Source organism: Antrostomus carolinensis, unplaced genomic scaffold (genome assembly GCF_000700745.2).
Source record: "Antrostomus carolinensis isolate BGI_N321 unplaced genomic scaffold, ASM70074v2 scaffold18189, whole genome shotgun sequence".
NCBI classification, from domain to species: Eukaryota; Metazoa; Chordata; class Aves; order Caprimulgiformes; family Caprimulgidae; genus Antrostomus; species Antrostomus carolinensis.
Genome location: NW_010339416.1, coordinates 1,304 through 17,915, shown reverse-complemented (window position 1 = coordinate 17,915; position 16,612 = coordinate 1,304). Strand labels below are relative to the sequence as shown.

The 16,612-nt window shown below is 47.0% G+C and overlaps 1 protein-coding gene across 1 annotated transcript in view; it reads left to right on the top strand.

The window, feature by feature from the left end:
* GBF1 (golgi brefeldin A resistant guanine nucleotide exchange factor 1) overlaps positions 1–13,635 on the top strand; it is a gene marked incomplete at its 5' end in the record, with an annotated part of 34,420 nt that extends 20,785 nt beyond the window's left edge. The window contains 17 exons of the mRNA XM_010175850.2: positions 2,168–2,344; positions 2,855–2,919; positions 3,018–3,141; positions 3,729–3,800; positions 5,168–5,262; positions 5,672–5,825; positions 6,044–6,266; positions 7,903–8,066; positions 8,357–8,603; positions 8,894–9,093; positions 10,053–10,203; positions 10,596–10,726; positions 11,064–11,165; positions 11,757–11,870; positions 12,105–12,282; positions 12,480–12,617; positions 12,964–13,635. Of these exons, the coding sequence (XP_010174152.2) occupies positions 2,168–2,344; positions 2,855–2,919; positions 3,018–3,141; positions 3,729–3,800; positions 5,168–5,262; positions 5,672–5,825; positions 6,044–6,266; positions 7,903–8,066; positions 8,357–8,603; positions 8,894–9,093; positions 10,053–10,203; positions 10,596–10,726; positions 11,064–11,165; positions 11,757–11,870; positions 12,105–12,282; positions 12,480–12,617; positions 12,964–13,250 (2,622 nt within the window). The remainder of the gene's footprint in view (positions 1–2,167; positions 2,345–2,854; positions 2,920–3,017; positions 3,142–3,728; positions 3,801–5,167; positions 5,263–5,671; positions 5,826–6,043; positions 6,267–7,902; positions 8,067–8,356; positions 8,604–8,893; positions 9,094–10,052; positions 10,204–10,595; positions 10,727–11,063; positions 11,166–11,756; positions 11,871–12,104; positions 12,283–12,479; positions 12,618–12,963) is intronic.
* Positions 13,636–16,612: the final 2,977 nt, after the last annotated feature.

Below are 16,612 nucleotides of genomic sequence, written 5' to 3'. Positions count from 1 at the left end.
AACTTACAAAGAATCTCACAGCACTGCTCTGAGAACCAGTGCAAGACCCACAGTAAGCAGAATAGAATTGGCATGTGTACAAAAAGGGAAACAAGATCATTCAAGACTGAAAGCATGAGAGTAAAAAGGCCAAGACAGGTGATTTTTTTTTTTTTTCCCCAAATCATTGAAGGGATAGCAGAAAGGGGAACAGTCCTGCAAATTAATCCAGTTAATGGAATTAGGCTACAGGGAAATGGAATTGTTTGCTCTGGGTGTTTTGTATCACTTGCATTCTGGCATTGGTAGGAGTGAAAAAGTACAAAGTTGACTATTAAAAGACAAAGAATTCCCAAGCGGTGGGTTTGCTTTAGATTCCCTCTTCTTCCACAGCTCACAATTAATATAATTAAATGATTAAATACTTGATCCTCTCCAGGCATACCAGACCTCGAGACTACCAATAGATAACACTAGCAGAGGAATGTCTGCCATGAAACAACTGTTTGACACAGATTTACATAGTAGAAGCAACTAGACTAAGCCCTCAGAGGCACCAGCTATTGCCAGCTGCATCCCATCTAGTTGTGAGATTGGAATCTGGAGCAGTCTGAGGTCTGTGTAAATTAAGCAAACATGTCTTTTGGTGGTGACGTAGAATTGGGGACTTCTGGATTTGAAGAAGGCTGTGAGTTCTTATCTTTGGCCAGATTCCAAGTACACCAGTTACTTTCTGGTGTCCTAAATTCCTGTAAGGCTTGGAAACAGTAGTGGAATATGACAACTGAACAAATGTTTGAGAGACAGTCTGGTGGAAGGGGAGAAGGAGGGGCTGTCTTCAGGGGCTGACGAGACAAAATAAAGAGAAACTGTTAGAAAGCAAGGGAAGAACATCCAAGTGTCACTTAGCTGCTAGTCACTTCCCAGGTCAGATCATCCTGGTGATCAGATATCCTCTCCAAGCACTGCAATTGCTATGCATGGCCACTTTGGTTGAAAGAAGAGGAATGGAAAGGAACATGGAGGGGGATTAAGTAATTTAAGAAGGGTGAGTGCCCTCCTTCTTGATCCGCAGTTAAGACTTAGTGTATAAGTAGTAGCAAAACCTCTGTGTGTTTTAATTCAGTGGTTCTGGCTTGTTGCCACAGTGCAAAACCAGGCAAGAGAATGGCAAAGCCCATCTCTTGTCAAAAGGAACATTGCAATGAGCTTAAGTAACTGCAGAAATACAGAGCGTGTTACGGTGTCTGATAGTAGCTCACATGGTTGCTGATTTTTTTCTTGTTTTGGAGCATATACTTGATTGTTTAAATGCCTTAGCATGCTTTTTGTATTTTGAAAAACTGTGAGTGCATTGAACAGATTAAGAGGAATTGTGATCCGATAATTATTGGCAGAGACTCTATGTCAGGGTTTATCACTCTCACTTTGAATCTTGCTGTTAAATAGTGGCAGGGATAGCTTTGCAAGTCAGTAATCATGGAATCATGGAATGGTTAGGATTGGAAGGGACCTTAAAGATCATCTAGTTCCAACCCCCCTGCCATCAGCAGGGACACCTTCCACTAGATCAGGTTGCTCAAAGCCTCATCCAGCCTGGCCTTAAACACTTCCAGGGAGGGGGCATCCACAACTTCCTTGGGCAACCTGTTCCAGTGTCTGACCACCCTTACAGTGAAGAACTTCTTCCTAATATCTCATCTAAACCTCCCCTCTTTCAGTTTAAACTCATTTCCCCTTGTTCTGTCATTAACTGCCCTTAATGCATTAACTTTTGGGCATTAACTGCCCAAAAGTAATGCTTTTGGCTAGTTTCCTTCTCTTGTAGAGTGGAGTAATTCCTGCTTCCAGAGGAGATGTGGTACTTTTTGTAGAAGGCTTTGATCCTGGAATGAGTTCCCATAGCAGAATAAATTAGCCAGTGAGTTTTCAGCAAGCACTTTCAAAATGTTCTGTATTGTCGTTCTTGGAGAGCTTATGTCTAGGTGGTTCAGTGATTCAGCTTGTATCAGGTAAGCCATCTTGTTCTTGTTTTTGTGCAAAGTGAGTACAAGCTGAGGAGTTATCCAAGCATCATACGCAGAATTGCTGTCTTTCCCGTAACCAGTTCTGAACAGTCTGGCCTAATTTGTGTTGAAAAGAAAACATCTCTTGCTGACTGATTGCCACCCCCTCTTCTTTCCTGCAGTCTATTGAGAACCTGCCCACTGTTTTTGGAAGTAATCCCAAGGCCCATATTGCAGCAAAGACTGTGTTTCAATTGGCCCATCGCCATGGTGACATTCTGCGGGAGGGCTGGAAGAACATCATGGAGGCTATGCTACAGCTTTTCCGAGCAGAGCTGCTGCCCAAGGCAATGGTGGAGGTAATAACAGCCAGCCAGTGGGTAATTGAAGAGCAGGGGAGCAGGAAGCTGGCTTTTCACAGAACCAGTTCAAAGAGGAGGAGAGCTCTTTTGCAAAGACCTGGCTTTGGTAAAAGGTGTACAGAGCTAGAAAGCCTGCAAAGGGTGTAGTGTTCAAGTTATGAGTGCAGGCTCCAACTTCTTTCTTAGGGTTTCATTTTTTTTTTCTCATTTTACTCTTTATTGGATTTGAGAAATCCCAGCATTTGGTTTACTTAAATGGATTTTGAATATTGTGCAGAAAAGGGATGTACTTACAGGCATTAAGAATTAGAGCACAGCATTGGTATTGCCAGATGGGGGTGACACTTTACTGAAGGGGGTGAGGAGGTGAGGAGCTGGGGTCGACCGCCTACACGTGAGCAGTTGTATGTAGTGTTTCATCACTAAGTGAAACATTATGGTCTTGGGGGGGGAGTGCTACGAAGAAGCAGATAACTGATCATATACATATTCTGGTCTGTCTTCCAGGTTGAAGACTTTGTGGATCCTAATGGCAAAATCTACCTGCAACGTGAGGAGACACCATCTAACCGGTGAGTGATGTCAGTGGCCTAGGCAGTCCTTTTTGTAACAAAGCTGGAGAATAAGATGATTTCCTTTCTCACTGATGCTAGTGTCTTCTGATTTGCAGTGGTGAATCTACAGTGCTGAGTTTTGTTAGTTGGCTCACCCTCAGTGGGACAGAGCAATCTGGTATGAGAGGGCCGTCTACAGAAACACAAGAGGCAAAGCGAACAGCTGTGGAATGCATAAAGGTAATGTACAGGTTATAAAAGAACCTGCTTTTGTTCATGGTGACAGTACTATGTGAATAGGCAACAGAAGCATAAATATGCGTGCTGGTAGGCAGTACTGCACGCTCTAGAGGACTTGGGAGTTGTAAGAAACTACAGAGGAGCATATCTGCATTGATGGCTAAAGGGCCTTATGTGCTGTTATGCACAAATGTAGTAGCACATGAAAACAGGAACATTTCCCCACAAGAGGCTGGGATCTGACCTTGGCATGAGAGTCCTATAACTTAAGACAAATTAATAAATTCTCCAATGACTAATCTTTTCCAAAACAGTGTTAAGGTGCATGGTGCCAACAAAATCTGAACCTGGGGGTTGAGAGTGTGTGGACAGAGGAGTTTTCTGTTAAAATTTGTCTAGCACAGATCAGGTCTGTTAAAGATAATTGACGTTAAAGGAGTGAACTAGCTGGCAGGAATTTTCCTCCAGGTAGCTGTGTTAAAGTTGCTATCTGTGTCTTTCCTGGGAACGAGCTGTGTTTCTGAAGGATCGTTTGTATGCCTGCCCTATCCCTCAGATGCACAGTCCTCTTTTTCTGTCTTTTACAGCAATGTGATCCTGAGAAGTTGATCACAGAAAGCAAATTCCTCCAACTTGAATCCCTCCAAGAGCTCATGAAGGTAAGAGAGATATTAGGCAAGGGACTGTTCTGGAACAAGTATGCTATGCATGATCGTGGTTAGGTGCTGTGTACTCACCTAGCTCCTCTGTCCCCAAAGGAGGTCTTGGACCTATTTGGGATATGAAACCACTCATTAGTTCAACTGTTACATGTAAATTCTGTGCTGGCAGCCACAATTACTTTAGTAGTAGAAGATGACATTAAATTGTGGAATGTGTTCTGAAAGCCTTGAGGAGGTAATGGTAAGTGTTTGAAATACGTGTAGCTCTGTGTAGGAGTTTCAAGTTATGCTTTTTCACTTTTTCTGGTGTGCTGTGTGCATGGTGAGAACTTTCTAAAAGGCCGCTTTAGAGGCAGGAGCTGTACAGAAATACTTGTCTGTGTGCCCCTAGGTAGTGTGATACTTGGCTGCTGTGGGAGATGTAATAAGGCTGGACTCTAGCCTTTGGGCTAGAGAAGCTCATCTCCCTGGGGGAGGGTAGTTACTTAACCTGCTTCTGGTAGTGGCTTTTCAGGCTAGTGTGGTGTTTGAGACCGCTCCAGGGTGTGGAACAAATCTGGCTGCTGCTCACCATTTCCAAAAGCATATAGCACAGTGCAACCCTTGCAGGGGTGCTGTGTGGGCTTGGCAGGGTGTGTGGTGTAATTCCATGGCTCCTTAAAGTGCAGGTGCCTTTCCCTTCAGGCTGCTGTAATTGCAATTCACTGGCTTCATCAATAGGGTGCATGACGCTATTGCGACTTGTGCTAAAACAAAGGAAAGGTTTATTTATCAAGGCTTGCTGCAGAGGTTCAGAAGAATAGATATTAAAGATAAGTGACTAAACCCCAAAGAACAATACTTGAAACAACCAAAGCAGAACCTTCTCTTCAGATCACTCAAGATCACTATGTTACTGGCCTACATGGAGAAGTGGTGACTTGGTTTTTGTGTGCCATCTCAGTTCCAGGGGAACATTTTGCTCTTACCTCTATTATGTCATGAATTCTCCCTTCACATGCAAGCTGATGGCTTGAGAGGAATAGTTTCAGTATTTGTAGTCATTCCTATGTATGTCTGCCTTTTCTCTGCTTCACATATTCTTAGCAAGAAGCTGCTGGCTTTCAGAATTCCTCTCCATGTGAGAAGACTTTGTCAGGGTGAAATGTCTTTTAAGTTCATATTGCATCTTGCATAATTAAAAAAATATAATTTTTCCATATATTTAGCTTGACCTCTATCCAATGCTTTTCTGACAGACTAAGCATGACCTCACCAGACAGTGGACTGCAGTTTTGCACAGACTCAAAGCATTCTGCTGGTCCTTACTTGTAGGTCCAGTGAGGGGGGCCTTGTGATTCACAAACATTTCCTGGCTTTTCTAGGCTCTGATCTCTGTGACTCCTGATGAGGAGACATATGATGAAGAGGATGCTGCCTTCTGCTTGGAGATGCTTCTGAGGATTGTGCTAGAGAATAGGTATGACCTTGAAATACATGCAGATTCACTGTAAATGCCCCTGCTTTACTGCAGCTGCTGCCTGGGTCCAGGGAATGAGTTCCTTATGTGCTTGATTTGCCAGCTGAGGCAGCATGTTGGCTGTAATTTCAGGGTTTAGCAATTCCACTCTAGCATGTGTGAACAGAGGGGCTATTTGCCCATGAATTTGGAGAACATAAACTCAACTCTGGAGGGAGAATTCTCCTACCTGATTGCTTTGCAAGTAATGAAGTAAATAAGAAATTTGAAGGCTTTGTCATTTCTGTGTGTCCGTTCTTTTTCATTGAAACTAAGAAATACGGGGTTGTCTGGAGTTCTGGGAGAGGTAGCTGGATCGCTTTTGTCTCGCCTCCTTTCACCCTATCCTTTCCCTCCTTCTTGTGGCTAGAGACCGTGTGACCTGTGTCTGGCAAACTGTCCGAGACCACCTCTATCATCTCTGTGTCCATGCGATGGAGTTCTGCTTCTTGGTGGAGAGGGCAGTGGTGGGGCTGCTGAGACTGGCAATTCGGCTCCTTCGCCGGGAAGAAATCAGCGCGCAGGTAAGGGATTTTTGAAAGTCAGTTACTGAGGTTTTGTGGCTACACCTGGCAACACAGGAAACCAGTTGCTGTTGGATGGACCCACATTTCACTTGTCTGTGCTGCAGGGTAACAGCAAACAGCAGATGTAAGTAGCTCTAAATAAATGAAAGGGGACTTTGCTGGAGAATGGCCTGTAAATAATAGGATCTGTTATTCTTGTCTCCTTCTCTGGCCAGGTTCTCCTCTCATTACGTATCCTGCTCATGATGAAGCCAAACGTGCTGTCCAGAGTTAGCCATGAGGTTGCCTATGGCCTCCATGAACTCCTGAAGACCAATGCTGCCAACATTCATTCTGGGGATGACTGGTACACACTCTTCACCCTCTTGGAGTGTATTGGGTCTGGGGTGAAGCCACCTGCAGCCCTGCAGGTTACAGCAAGGGCAGATAACGACACAGGTAAGACAGGCCAGCTTTTGCTAGGAAATCTGATGCCTGCCTGCCAGATAAGCAGCTGCTTCCTCAGGCTTTTCAATTAGCAAAGGGGACTGCAAGAAAACAAAGCTGATATTAAACTACATTAGCAAGATTAAAGACCAGCACCTGGTGTTCACTCCTGCCCCATGGTCTGTCCCTGTTTCTACTCTGCCATCTCTTCCTACTCTGTGAGCAGTAGTCCAGGTGCTAGTCCCTGGGGGAGCAGTGGGAGGAAAACTGATATCAGTTGTAGCAGCTGTAGAAGGTCTTTGCTCTACCCAAGGAGCATTTTCAGCTGGTTGTGGTCTGGTGCCTTAATCTCTCATCTGGGTGTGTAATATAAACCCAGCTGTTGTTCCTGTCAAACTTGCTTCTTTTGTGGGACTGACTCCTTTCTGTCCCCATTTTAAAGATCTCTTAAAGGGAATTGTTCTTTAAAATTCTGTTTCCAAATCCATTTGTGTTCAGAGTACCTGAACTATTCCCACAAGACCAACCCATTATTTCCCACTTTTCTTGACTGTGTTAGAAAGATGGTCTTTTCAGCAAATTGTTCCTGGTTCACTTTAGCCAGCTGGCAATGTATTTGAGCCTGACAGCTTCAGACTTTTAAAGCAAACAACAGGAAAAGACTTTTCCAGAAGGCTTTGTTTTCCTCTTTGCTTTTGTAAAACTTCCTTGCTAGGTCCTGATGCTTTGTGCTGGATGGATGGGAGAAACCTGATTTTGCAAAACGCGCTGGACTGTCTTCTCCTCTTCTCCCATCTTTTCATCCTTTTTTTTTTTTTTTTTTTTTTCTTCTTCTGTCTTTGCTGTTTGAGCAAACTGCTTGACTGTGGCACCTTGCACATCAGAATATTATATTAGTTCTCTTTACCTCTTTCTGAAAATGTTTGGTGCGCTTTGTGTTCACAGCAAGTCTGGCTGGTGAATTTCCAGATAATACTGAATGATGGAGAGAATGAATTTTTTGCTTCTAAATAACATTATATCAGTAGTTTAAATTTGGCCCTTGCAAAGATTTCTGCGCTTGGGACATGTGAAATATAAAGTCATCCTGAGGTCATGGAAGGTGGATCTGACAGGTGTGGAACATGCTAATGTAGATTGCTGTTCATGAGAAAGACTTTACCAGTATTAGTGTGGAGCTGAGTGACCCCAGAGGCCCTGCGAGTCATGTCATTCCATGTTATGCTTTTGGAGTTGTCTTGGCTGCACCTAGCACCTCCAGTAGTTCTTAAAGTGTGTGGTATATCCGATTCTTCCCCTGGGGTGAAAGCATTGGACTTCCTGCCCTTTTTAAAAATCTACAGTCAGACTGAAAGTGACATAGCAGAGGATGGACAGCCCCCACCCTCTGAAGGGGAAAGCCGAACATAGGTACAGGGAAGAAACAGTGTCAAAGATGTGTGTTTCCTGCTGTCTCCTGTGCATGCTCCTTTCATAGTTGTCCTTCCTCTCACAGGAGGAGAGGCCCGGCCCACTTTCTTCCTAGGCCCACTGATGGTTCCTAGCTGATGCTGATCTGACTGATCGGGATTGCTTCTCCCTTATCCACAGCTACTCTTCCAAGTTCTTGATTTGGCTTTAATCTAAACCCATGCCTTTTGTCTTGAAGGTGCTCAGTCAGACAGTGAGGTCTCCTCCTCCTATCATCCAAGTGACATGAGCCTGGACCGAGGCTACACCTCTGATTCAGAGGTGTACACAGACCATGGGAAGCCAGGCAAGATGCATCGATCAGTGACAGATGTGGATGTCATGAACAGTGGCTGGCTAGTGGTGAGTAGCCAGTGGGCTTCTGGTGCCTGAAGAAAATTACTTCTAGTATAGTTATCGGTAGAGTGTGTGGTAGAAGACAGTAGAAAAAAGAGCTAAAATGAGCTGACAGTGTAAAGGGAGTATGGGGATGAGATGCAGATGGAGAGGAGAAAGTTGAGAGGCAGATGAGGAAGAAAGGGAAATGGATCCTACAGAAATGTTGGCTTCAGAAGAAAGGCCCTTTCAACATCTGCATGTGGTGCTGCTTGTTATGCTACCCTCTCCTGCTACCCTCTTGCTCTGCCTTGCAGGTGGGGAAAGATGACATCGATACCTCCAGATCCACTGCTGGGCTCAACAGGCTGGGCCCGTCTCCTCTTGTCAACCAGTACAGCCTGACCGTGGGGCTGGATTTGGGCCCACACGACACAAAGTCTCTCATGAAGTGCGTAGAGTCCCTGTCCTTCATTGTGCGAGATGCTGCCCATGTTACACCTGAGAACTTCGAGCTCTGTGTCAAAACCATCCGCATCTTTGTGGAGGCGAGCTTGAATGGGGGTAAGATGGCCCTTGGTTTGACAATCAGGGTTGGACTTGGGGTGGCCAGTCAGCAAGAAGTGTGCAGTATACTGTCAGGGAATGAGTTCCCAACCCCCAGAAAATGGTCTGCTATGACAAAGGTGTCCTGGCTCCTGCTGGCAGCAGGGACCTTATTCTTACCCCTTCCTTTGGGATGGAGGGGAGATCTGGAGCCAATGTGGAGGTAGCAGCATCACTTGTTGCTGAAGGCTGTTCCTGAGGGATGCTGGGTATCTCTTCAAGTGGATAGTTATAATTTCACTTTCTAGGCTACAAGTCCCAGGAGAAGAGGGGGAAGAGCCACAGGTATGACAGTAAATCTAGTCGGTTAAAAAAAAAGCCAAAGGAGAGCTCCACACGGCGATCACGGGTCTCGAGCCAGCACCAGGCACACACACACAGTGATGAGGATGAGGATGAGAGCATCCCTGCCAGCTACCACACTGTGTCTTTACAGGTTAGTCAGGACGTAAGTATAGCAAGGATTTCCTCCTCTCCTTTCCCATACTCAGGGCCTTGCTGGGGATTCACTGGGGTTCTTCATGGAGCAAGGAGGGGCTGCATCCTGGGTTAGTGGGCACTGGATGGCAGAGGGTGGCTCTGGTGGCAGTGTGTGGCTCTTCAGTGAAACAGGAAGACTGCAGTATAGACAGGCAAAAGCAAAATGGCAGTGGAAAGAGAAGTCCTGAAAAGCAAGGAGGGTGGGGTCTGGAGCTGTGTCACTAGTAGATAAGATGGATGTGGATCAAGGGCATTTGGAAGCATGAAGTTCATGTAGAATTAGTGGGGAGTCTGATGGGGCATCTGAGTTGTGGAGAGGGCTGTGGGCTGGGACACTGGGATTTCAAGTACAGAGGTTTGGGATAAGGGAGTAATTTCTTTCTTCAGCTGGTACTTCAAAGGTATGAAGGCACAGGCCTGCTGACTGCCAGGCTGTTGGACCTCAGTTCAGTAAAGTGACTAGAATGATGTCATTTGCCCATACTGAGCTGTTCTGAGGGAGCTTTGCATGTGCTTCATGCTTTTTTTTTTTTTAATAGATAAATTTTAAAAAAAGCTGCAGTGTTGTCCCTGGACAGCGTAGCTGGATCACTACGTTTCTCCCCCTGCCTGGGGGAGTCAGTGCTCTGTGCCAGGAAAGGCTCCGTTCTTTCTCCTGGCAGGATTAGGATGTTGTTCCTCAAAGATGGGATTGACATGGCTAGTGAACTGACAGAAATCTTGAAGATGCCTGGCAGTTGTCCACTTAGGAGGGCACAGACAGCAGGCCCTGACACCATCTCCATAGCTATATGTGGTTGTGTACTTGCAGGAAGCAGGCTTGAGTAGCTGTCAGCCTTTTAGCATTGGTTTGGGGAGGAGCAGAGACCAGGGTTGCTTCAAAAATGTGAGTGTTGTGTGTTGCTTAACATGATGCTTGACTTGCAGCTCCTGGACCTCATGCACACCTTGCACACGCGAGCAGCCACCATCTACAGCTCCTGGGCAGAGGAGCAACGCCATCTAGAGACAGCAGGGAGGAAAATTGAAGCAGATTCCCGAACACTGTGGTCCAACTGCTGGTGTCCTTTGCTACAGGGTAAAGCCATCCCCTTGTGATAAGAGTGAGCAGAGACACTTCCAAAATAATGGCAGCACTCAGGAAAGTTGAGGAGCCAAGAACTAACTGCAGAAAGCAAGCAGAGGTTGTTTTTAGGGTCTGCTGTAATTGGAAAATCACTTGGATCAGATCCAGAAAGGTATCTTTAGCATGAGTTAGCTGCCAACTTACTTCTGGACCGGACAATAGATTCCCAGTCTGTGGCCTTGAACAAGTATAATCCCTTTTCCTTTTTTCCACCACCCGCGCCCCTCCCCCCCGCTCCCCTCCCCCAGGAGTGTTTGATCTTCAATAGGCTTTTCACCCTAGTCTGGAGAAGTAGGGATGTGACACTTTCTCTGCGGGCTTTGCCCTGAATCACTCTCTTGCAGGAATTGCCTGGCTGTGCTGTGATGCCCGACGCCAGGTACGGATGCAGGCACTCACTTATTTGCAGCGGGCCCTCCTGGTACATGACCTGCAGGCCCTGGATGCCCTGGAATGGGAGTCCTGCTTCAACAAGGTAACCTCCTGGCTGGGCTGGGCTGGGCATGTAGGCAGGACAGCATTGTCATGAAGAGCAAAGCAGTGTGTGGGAGTGGCAGAACTGTCTGCTTGGGCAGCTTGTTCACAACAGACAAGGTGTTCCCTACTCTGATCCTCCGAAAAGTTCCCCTCTGCTTAGGCTTTTGACAGAGCTTCTTGGAGTATTGAAATGAATCCACTCATTTCCACTTCCCCTTGCTTCTCCCATGCTCTCTGTCGCCAGTCCCAAAAGCACCTCCTTCCTGTAAGGCTGCCTGTGCAGATCTTATCTGTCATGTTTCAGCTCTGAAATATCAGTATGTCTGATCCAACAGGTGCTCTTCCCTCTGCTAACCAAGCTACTTGAGAACATCAGCCCAGCTGACATTGGTGGGATGGAAGAAACTAGGATGAGAGCCTCAACACTGCTCTCCAAGGTGAGCATGCTTCTGCTGCCTGAAAGCTCAGGGAAGCCATGTGCCTCAAGAAAACCAAACTGTTTGCTGTTTTAGCTTTCTCAGCATCTCTGATTTGGATAGGGGCCAGTTTGCTAATTAGACAGTCTTCAGTGCTGGGCTTCTCCACCACCTTCTGCTGTTGGGACGTGTCTTCTTTCCAGAACTGTCTCCATGATCCTGGCCTTTGGAAAAGTTGTCAGGAAGAAGTTTGTGACTTTATGAAGGAGGGAGGGAGAAGTATTTCACCTGACATGAGTTGAAGACAGTCTGTTCTAGTGGTGAAATGGTGCATGTCAGGAGCTGACAGTACTGACCTCAGGCAGAGAGTCTGGAAGGGCTGGAAGACACGGTGATGCAGACAGCAATGGCCTAATGCAGAGGAGACAGGATCCACTCCTCTACATTTGCAGCACAGAAGAGTGGAGGCCTCGGGTGTCCTCAGGCTGAGCCTGTGCATGCTGCTAGCCTGCCATGAGGAGGGGGAATTACAGATCTTCCATATTGCTGTGTCAAGGTATGAGCAGCAGCCTTGATACTACCTGTTGACAGTAATTGTGGTGTTTTTTCTAGGTGTTCCTACAGCATCTCTCCCCGCTGCTCTCACTCACCACCTTTGCTGCCTTGTGGCTGACAATCCTGGACTTTATGGACAAATACATGCATGCTGGCTCCAGTGACTTACTGGTAAGGTGCTGAAAGTGGTGCTGCAGTGCTTTGAACAACCATTAATTGGTTTTAAACTTCTAAACTTGAAAGGTGGCTTGGTTTGTGGTGGTTTTTTGACCACCTTTTTAATCCTTCCAGAACCATTTTATTCCATGGTCTCTCCCCTTGGCCTCTGTTTCCAAGGCTGTTTTGAGCTTTCGTTTGTTGCTATATGTCCATTCTCTGTGTCCTGAGGAGTGTCTCTGACTACAGCTGGAGGCCATCCCAGAGTCTCTGAAGAATATGCTGCTTGTAATGGATACGGCTGGGATATTCCACAGTGCTGACTCACGGACTGGATACTCAGATCTCTGGGAGATCACCTGGGAGCGGATTGACTGCTTCTTACCTAGGCTGCGAGATGAGCTCTTCAAACAGACAGTCATCCAAGGTACGAGGGGTTCAAAAATGGAAAGAAAACAGGTCTTGGACCCTGTGCTTGCACCTTGTCCAGTACACGGCTGCCATAGTGCCTGGATGCTGATGAAGTAATAGGTGCAGGAGGCTGTAGGATTTTGGCACAAGGAGGGCAAACTGAAGGTGAGCAAACTGATGTGTGTAGGCTCACTGCTTGTTTTGTTTTCCTAGATCCTGTCCCCAGCATACCAGTGGAGCAGCAACATCAGAAATCAACAGTGTCTGCCCTGCCCCCTTCTCCTACAGGGGATGTGAGACCAGCCACCCACCTGGGTCCTTTGGAGAAGCCCTGTGAACTGGGTGTCAGTGGTGAGTCCTGTTTTCTTCTTCATGGAATCATCTTCCCAGCACAGTGGTATGGATCTGCTTTTCCTTGGTTTAGCATGATCTACAGTGACCAGGCCGCTGGTGTTCCAGAACTGTTTTGCTTCCAAATGGATAGGTTGTGGCCTTTTTGCTGATGTTATTGGGGTGGGCAGAGGTTGGGGCAGAATGCCTGTGATCAGTACCTGCTCCTCAGGGCCTCTTATGAAGGTATGTGGAAGGGGCAAGTCTGAAAAGGCCCAGGAGTTATCTTCAGCCCTGCTTAGCTTTGAGCTGAAAGGTGACTTTGTCAGGGCCTGTGTAAGGATGTTTTGTCTCTTCCTTTTTCCAGAGTCTGAGAGAGCTGCTGTACCTGCCTCACCCACCATCAGCACCTCTGCCTCTCCTTCTTTCCCAGCATCAGCTCCAACAAAGACAAGCCCCGTTACAGACATACCTCCCACAACAGCACAGCCACCACTCATCCTGCAGCCTCTTGCATCTCCTCTGCAGGTTGGGGTGCCACCTATGACTCTGCCAATCATTCTCAACCCAGCTCTAATTGAAGCCACCTCTCCTGTTCCCCTCCTAGCTGCTCCACGGCCCACTGACCCCATGACAACTTCTGAAGTCAATTAGTTTGAGGGTGTCCGAGAACTATCTGCTGAGGAAGCTCTGTGGGTGGAGGATGCTGGCCAAATGTTCTCTGGTAGCGGGCATGTTTGTTTTAGAAGATGATGCTAACCTGAGCAGAAGAGCCGCTGCCACAATCCCCCTGGAGCACATCACGTTCTACTCCCCTCTTGGGGCACCCACCTAGAAACCCACCTAGAAATCCCTGTCTTCTTGGAGGGGTGCCCGGTTCCACTGACCAGTCTCCTTCCTGCCTTCACAATCTCAGGGGCCAGGCAACACCTGCACCCAGCAGCCTGGGACCAAGCTGCCACCAGTTCATATGGTGAAGAGGGAAAACTCTTTGATGTCACACCCACCGGAGAGGGGCTGCAGTACAGGACTGCCTCTCAGATTATTCAGTCCAGTCCCTGGACAATTCCCCAGCCTTTCCCCATCTTTCCTGCCTATGCTTCAGTTTGCACTGCTTTGTCTGGGCTCTGGGCATGCCCGAGTTCAGCAGGTTGAGAATTTGGTGTAGAAATGTGGACTGCTTACAGTGCAGCTCCCAGCTTGCTACATAGGGCTTCTTGTCTGCTGTAGCCACACGCTTTCCTTCTGCAACATGGATCTCAACAATCCCCATGTCAGATAGGGAGTAAGGAGCAGGGGAGCCTGGTAGGGGCAGCACTGCTTCCCTCCCTTCTCCTGTAAATGGAATCAGGCTTTCTGGTTGGAGGGAGCAAATTCAGAAGGCTCTGCCTCGTTGAGCTGGTGAGAAGGAAGTGCAGAGTCCCATGAGCTGACAGCAGAGTACCATGGCTGTCTCCCAAACAGCGCTTGGGGAGCCACTCCCCTGGGATGCACAGACGTGCTGTGTTGTCCACCACTCACTACATTGGCCTCTTAGTGTCCAGCCGTGTTCCTTAGGACAACATCCTCTTCAGCTAGAGAAGACATGGGGATGGATCTGTGGCACCTGCTGATAGGTGTGCAGCAAGTCTGCTGTGCTTTCTCGTGGAAGCTCTGCAGAGATTGCACCCTTCTGCACCTTTTAGTTGTTGGGAGCCCACCTCCTTTTCTGTCTGGAACACCCCTGCAGCTGAGGCCCTGGCAGCTGATTTTGTGCTTCTGCCTTGCAGCAAGGATGTCCTGCTCTTCCACCCCCTCGTGTCCAGAGCAGAGCTGGCTGCCTGGCAAGCGCTGCATCTCCGTTCTTCCTCCTCTCTCAATTAGTTGGCTAAATTTTCAGTAATATCAATCTTGGAAATCCCACTGGTGACTGGGAGGGGCATGGGTAGGACTCCAGCCCAGTGTATACTGTACCGAGAGGAACCTACAGTTGAGGTGGGAGTACAACCAGTGTACATACAGAGTAAATGGCTATAAATCCAATGGACTTTTTACAGTGTAATAAATACATCCTGTAAATGAATACTCCAGTGTTGCACTCCTTTTCTGTTGTGGTTCTGTGGCTCAGATCTTTGGGAAGAGTGGAGTTTAGTTGTCAAGGTGCTGTGGCCAGCTGCCAGCCCCCGACTCCGTCTACCAGGATCCTCCCACGGTGTGCTCTGTCTGTGGGTAGCATGCAGGGACTTGCCCTGACAAATGGTCAGCTCAGGAACTGCAGTAGAGGTTGGCCAGCAAGGGGCTAAGCAGAAATGGTCCCCATCATGGGCAAAGCAGAGCTGTAACACCCAGATTGCTCTTGCTTCCAGCTACAGTGTCGGCCGTAAAATTTCTGGTGTTATGTTGGTGTGTGCTCGTGCCCCACCAGAACTGAGGGCAGAGACTAGGGCTGAGGAGCAGGTGCCCTGCAGCAGCATCTGGGCACACAGACAGAACACAGACCTCGGTGGCAGCCTGGCTGACTTAGGAGAAAGGAGCATTTTCTGTCTGATGAGGAAGAAATCCTCATTTCCACTGACAGAACTTGGACGGGCCGTGAGAGATCCTGAGCTCTTCCAGGGCTAATGCGTGCTCTGGCTGTGGACAACTGCACATACTTCCCTCCTGATACTTTCTTCTTTGTCTTGTGGCAAGATCCATGGAGTGCCACAGTGTCCTTAGAGCTGTCTGAGGCATCAGTGCCTTCCCTATCACACAAATTCCAAGAGACTCCTATGGGCTTGATAAGGGGTTTAAAAACTCAGGAGTCTGTTTGAATTGCATGAGCAAAGGTCTAAATATTGTGTAATGGAAGAGTAATGTGTGTACTGTGAAAGTCCTGTTAAAGAAATCCTGGTTCCCTTACTCAATTTCCACCATTCCTGGAATATTTTCACTGCTGCAGCCTTTTCTTCCTCACCCTCTGCTACTTCCAGATAGTGTCCCTCCAGCCCTCAGATGTTTTCTTTCATAGATTGAGTCCTTGCGCTGCCCATGGCCCTTCTGTATCCAGCCTGCCTCTCTCTCTTGTATTTCCAAGCCTTCACTTCTATTTACAGCTCTGTTTTTCTGAACTGTCTTCAAAATGCTTGCTGAAACCTTTAGATGATTAACTCCTTGTAAACCATTGCTCAACTGTCAAGTGCCTTGATGTCAGCACTACTGCCCTCTGATCCCCAGATGGTCCTTTGACTTCTTGGAGTGCTGTCAGCTAATGGCAAAGCCCAGTTTTTCCTGCTGCCTTCAGATAGTTGTTTGGCAGCTGCTATGTTTTAAACTGTGTTTGCAAAAACAGTTTCTACTGAGGGCGTTACATCTTAATTCAGACAATTGCGATGCAAGGCAAAAGCCACCCGAGGAAACCGCAGGAAGCGGGACTGGAATGGAAGGAATGTTGACTGGAAAGACAGACAGAATTGCACTTTAAACAGTTTTTGCTAGACTGTAAATAGGAATGGACTGGAAAACAAAAAAAAAAATAAATTCTTTGAACGTTGTTTGGATTTTGCAGTAACAAGGTTTCATGTGTTCCAGAGAAAAAATAACAGGGAAAGTATTTGAACCGAAAGGAGATCAGAATCAACTGACAGGTAGCATGTGCTGTGATACATACAATAAGTCTCTAACTGTATTTATAGCTTAAATTACAGAAAAGACAGTCATACAGTGAGGAGTGGTGTTCACAACACCAGCCTTCAGGTTTGTCCCAGCATACACTTTTTCTAGTCTTGGACTTCTTTCTCATTTTTACAGGTCTGACTCACTGTTTTCCAGAGGAGGCTGGACGGACATCACTGTAGTCTGATTTATGTACCTCTTCTGTTCCCATTTACATTAAGAACTTCCACTGCTGAAAAAAAATAGAAATAAGTATTGAGATTTGGCATGTGTCGTAGGATGGGTTACTGTGGAGCTGGTGTTTTCCTCATTGCTGTGAAGCTTCCCAGTGGGAGAAAGCCCTATTGAAAGATAAACCCTGGCTGTAAAACAGAGGTTTGGTG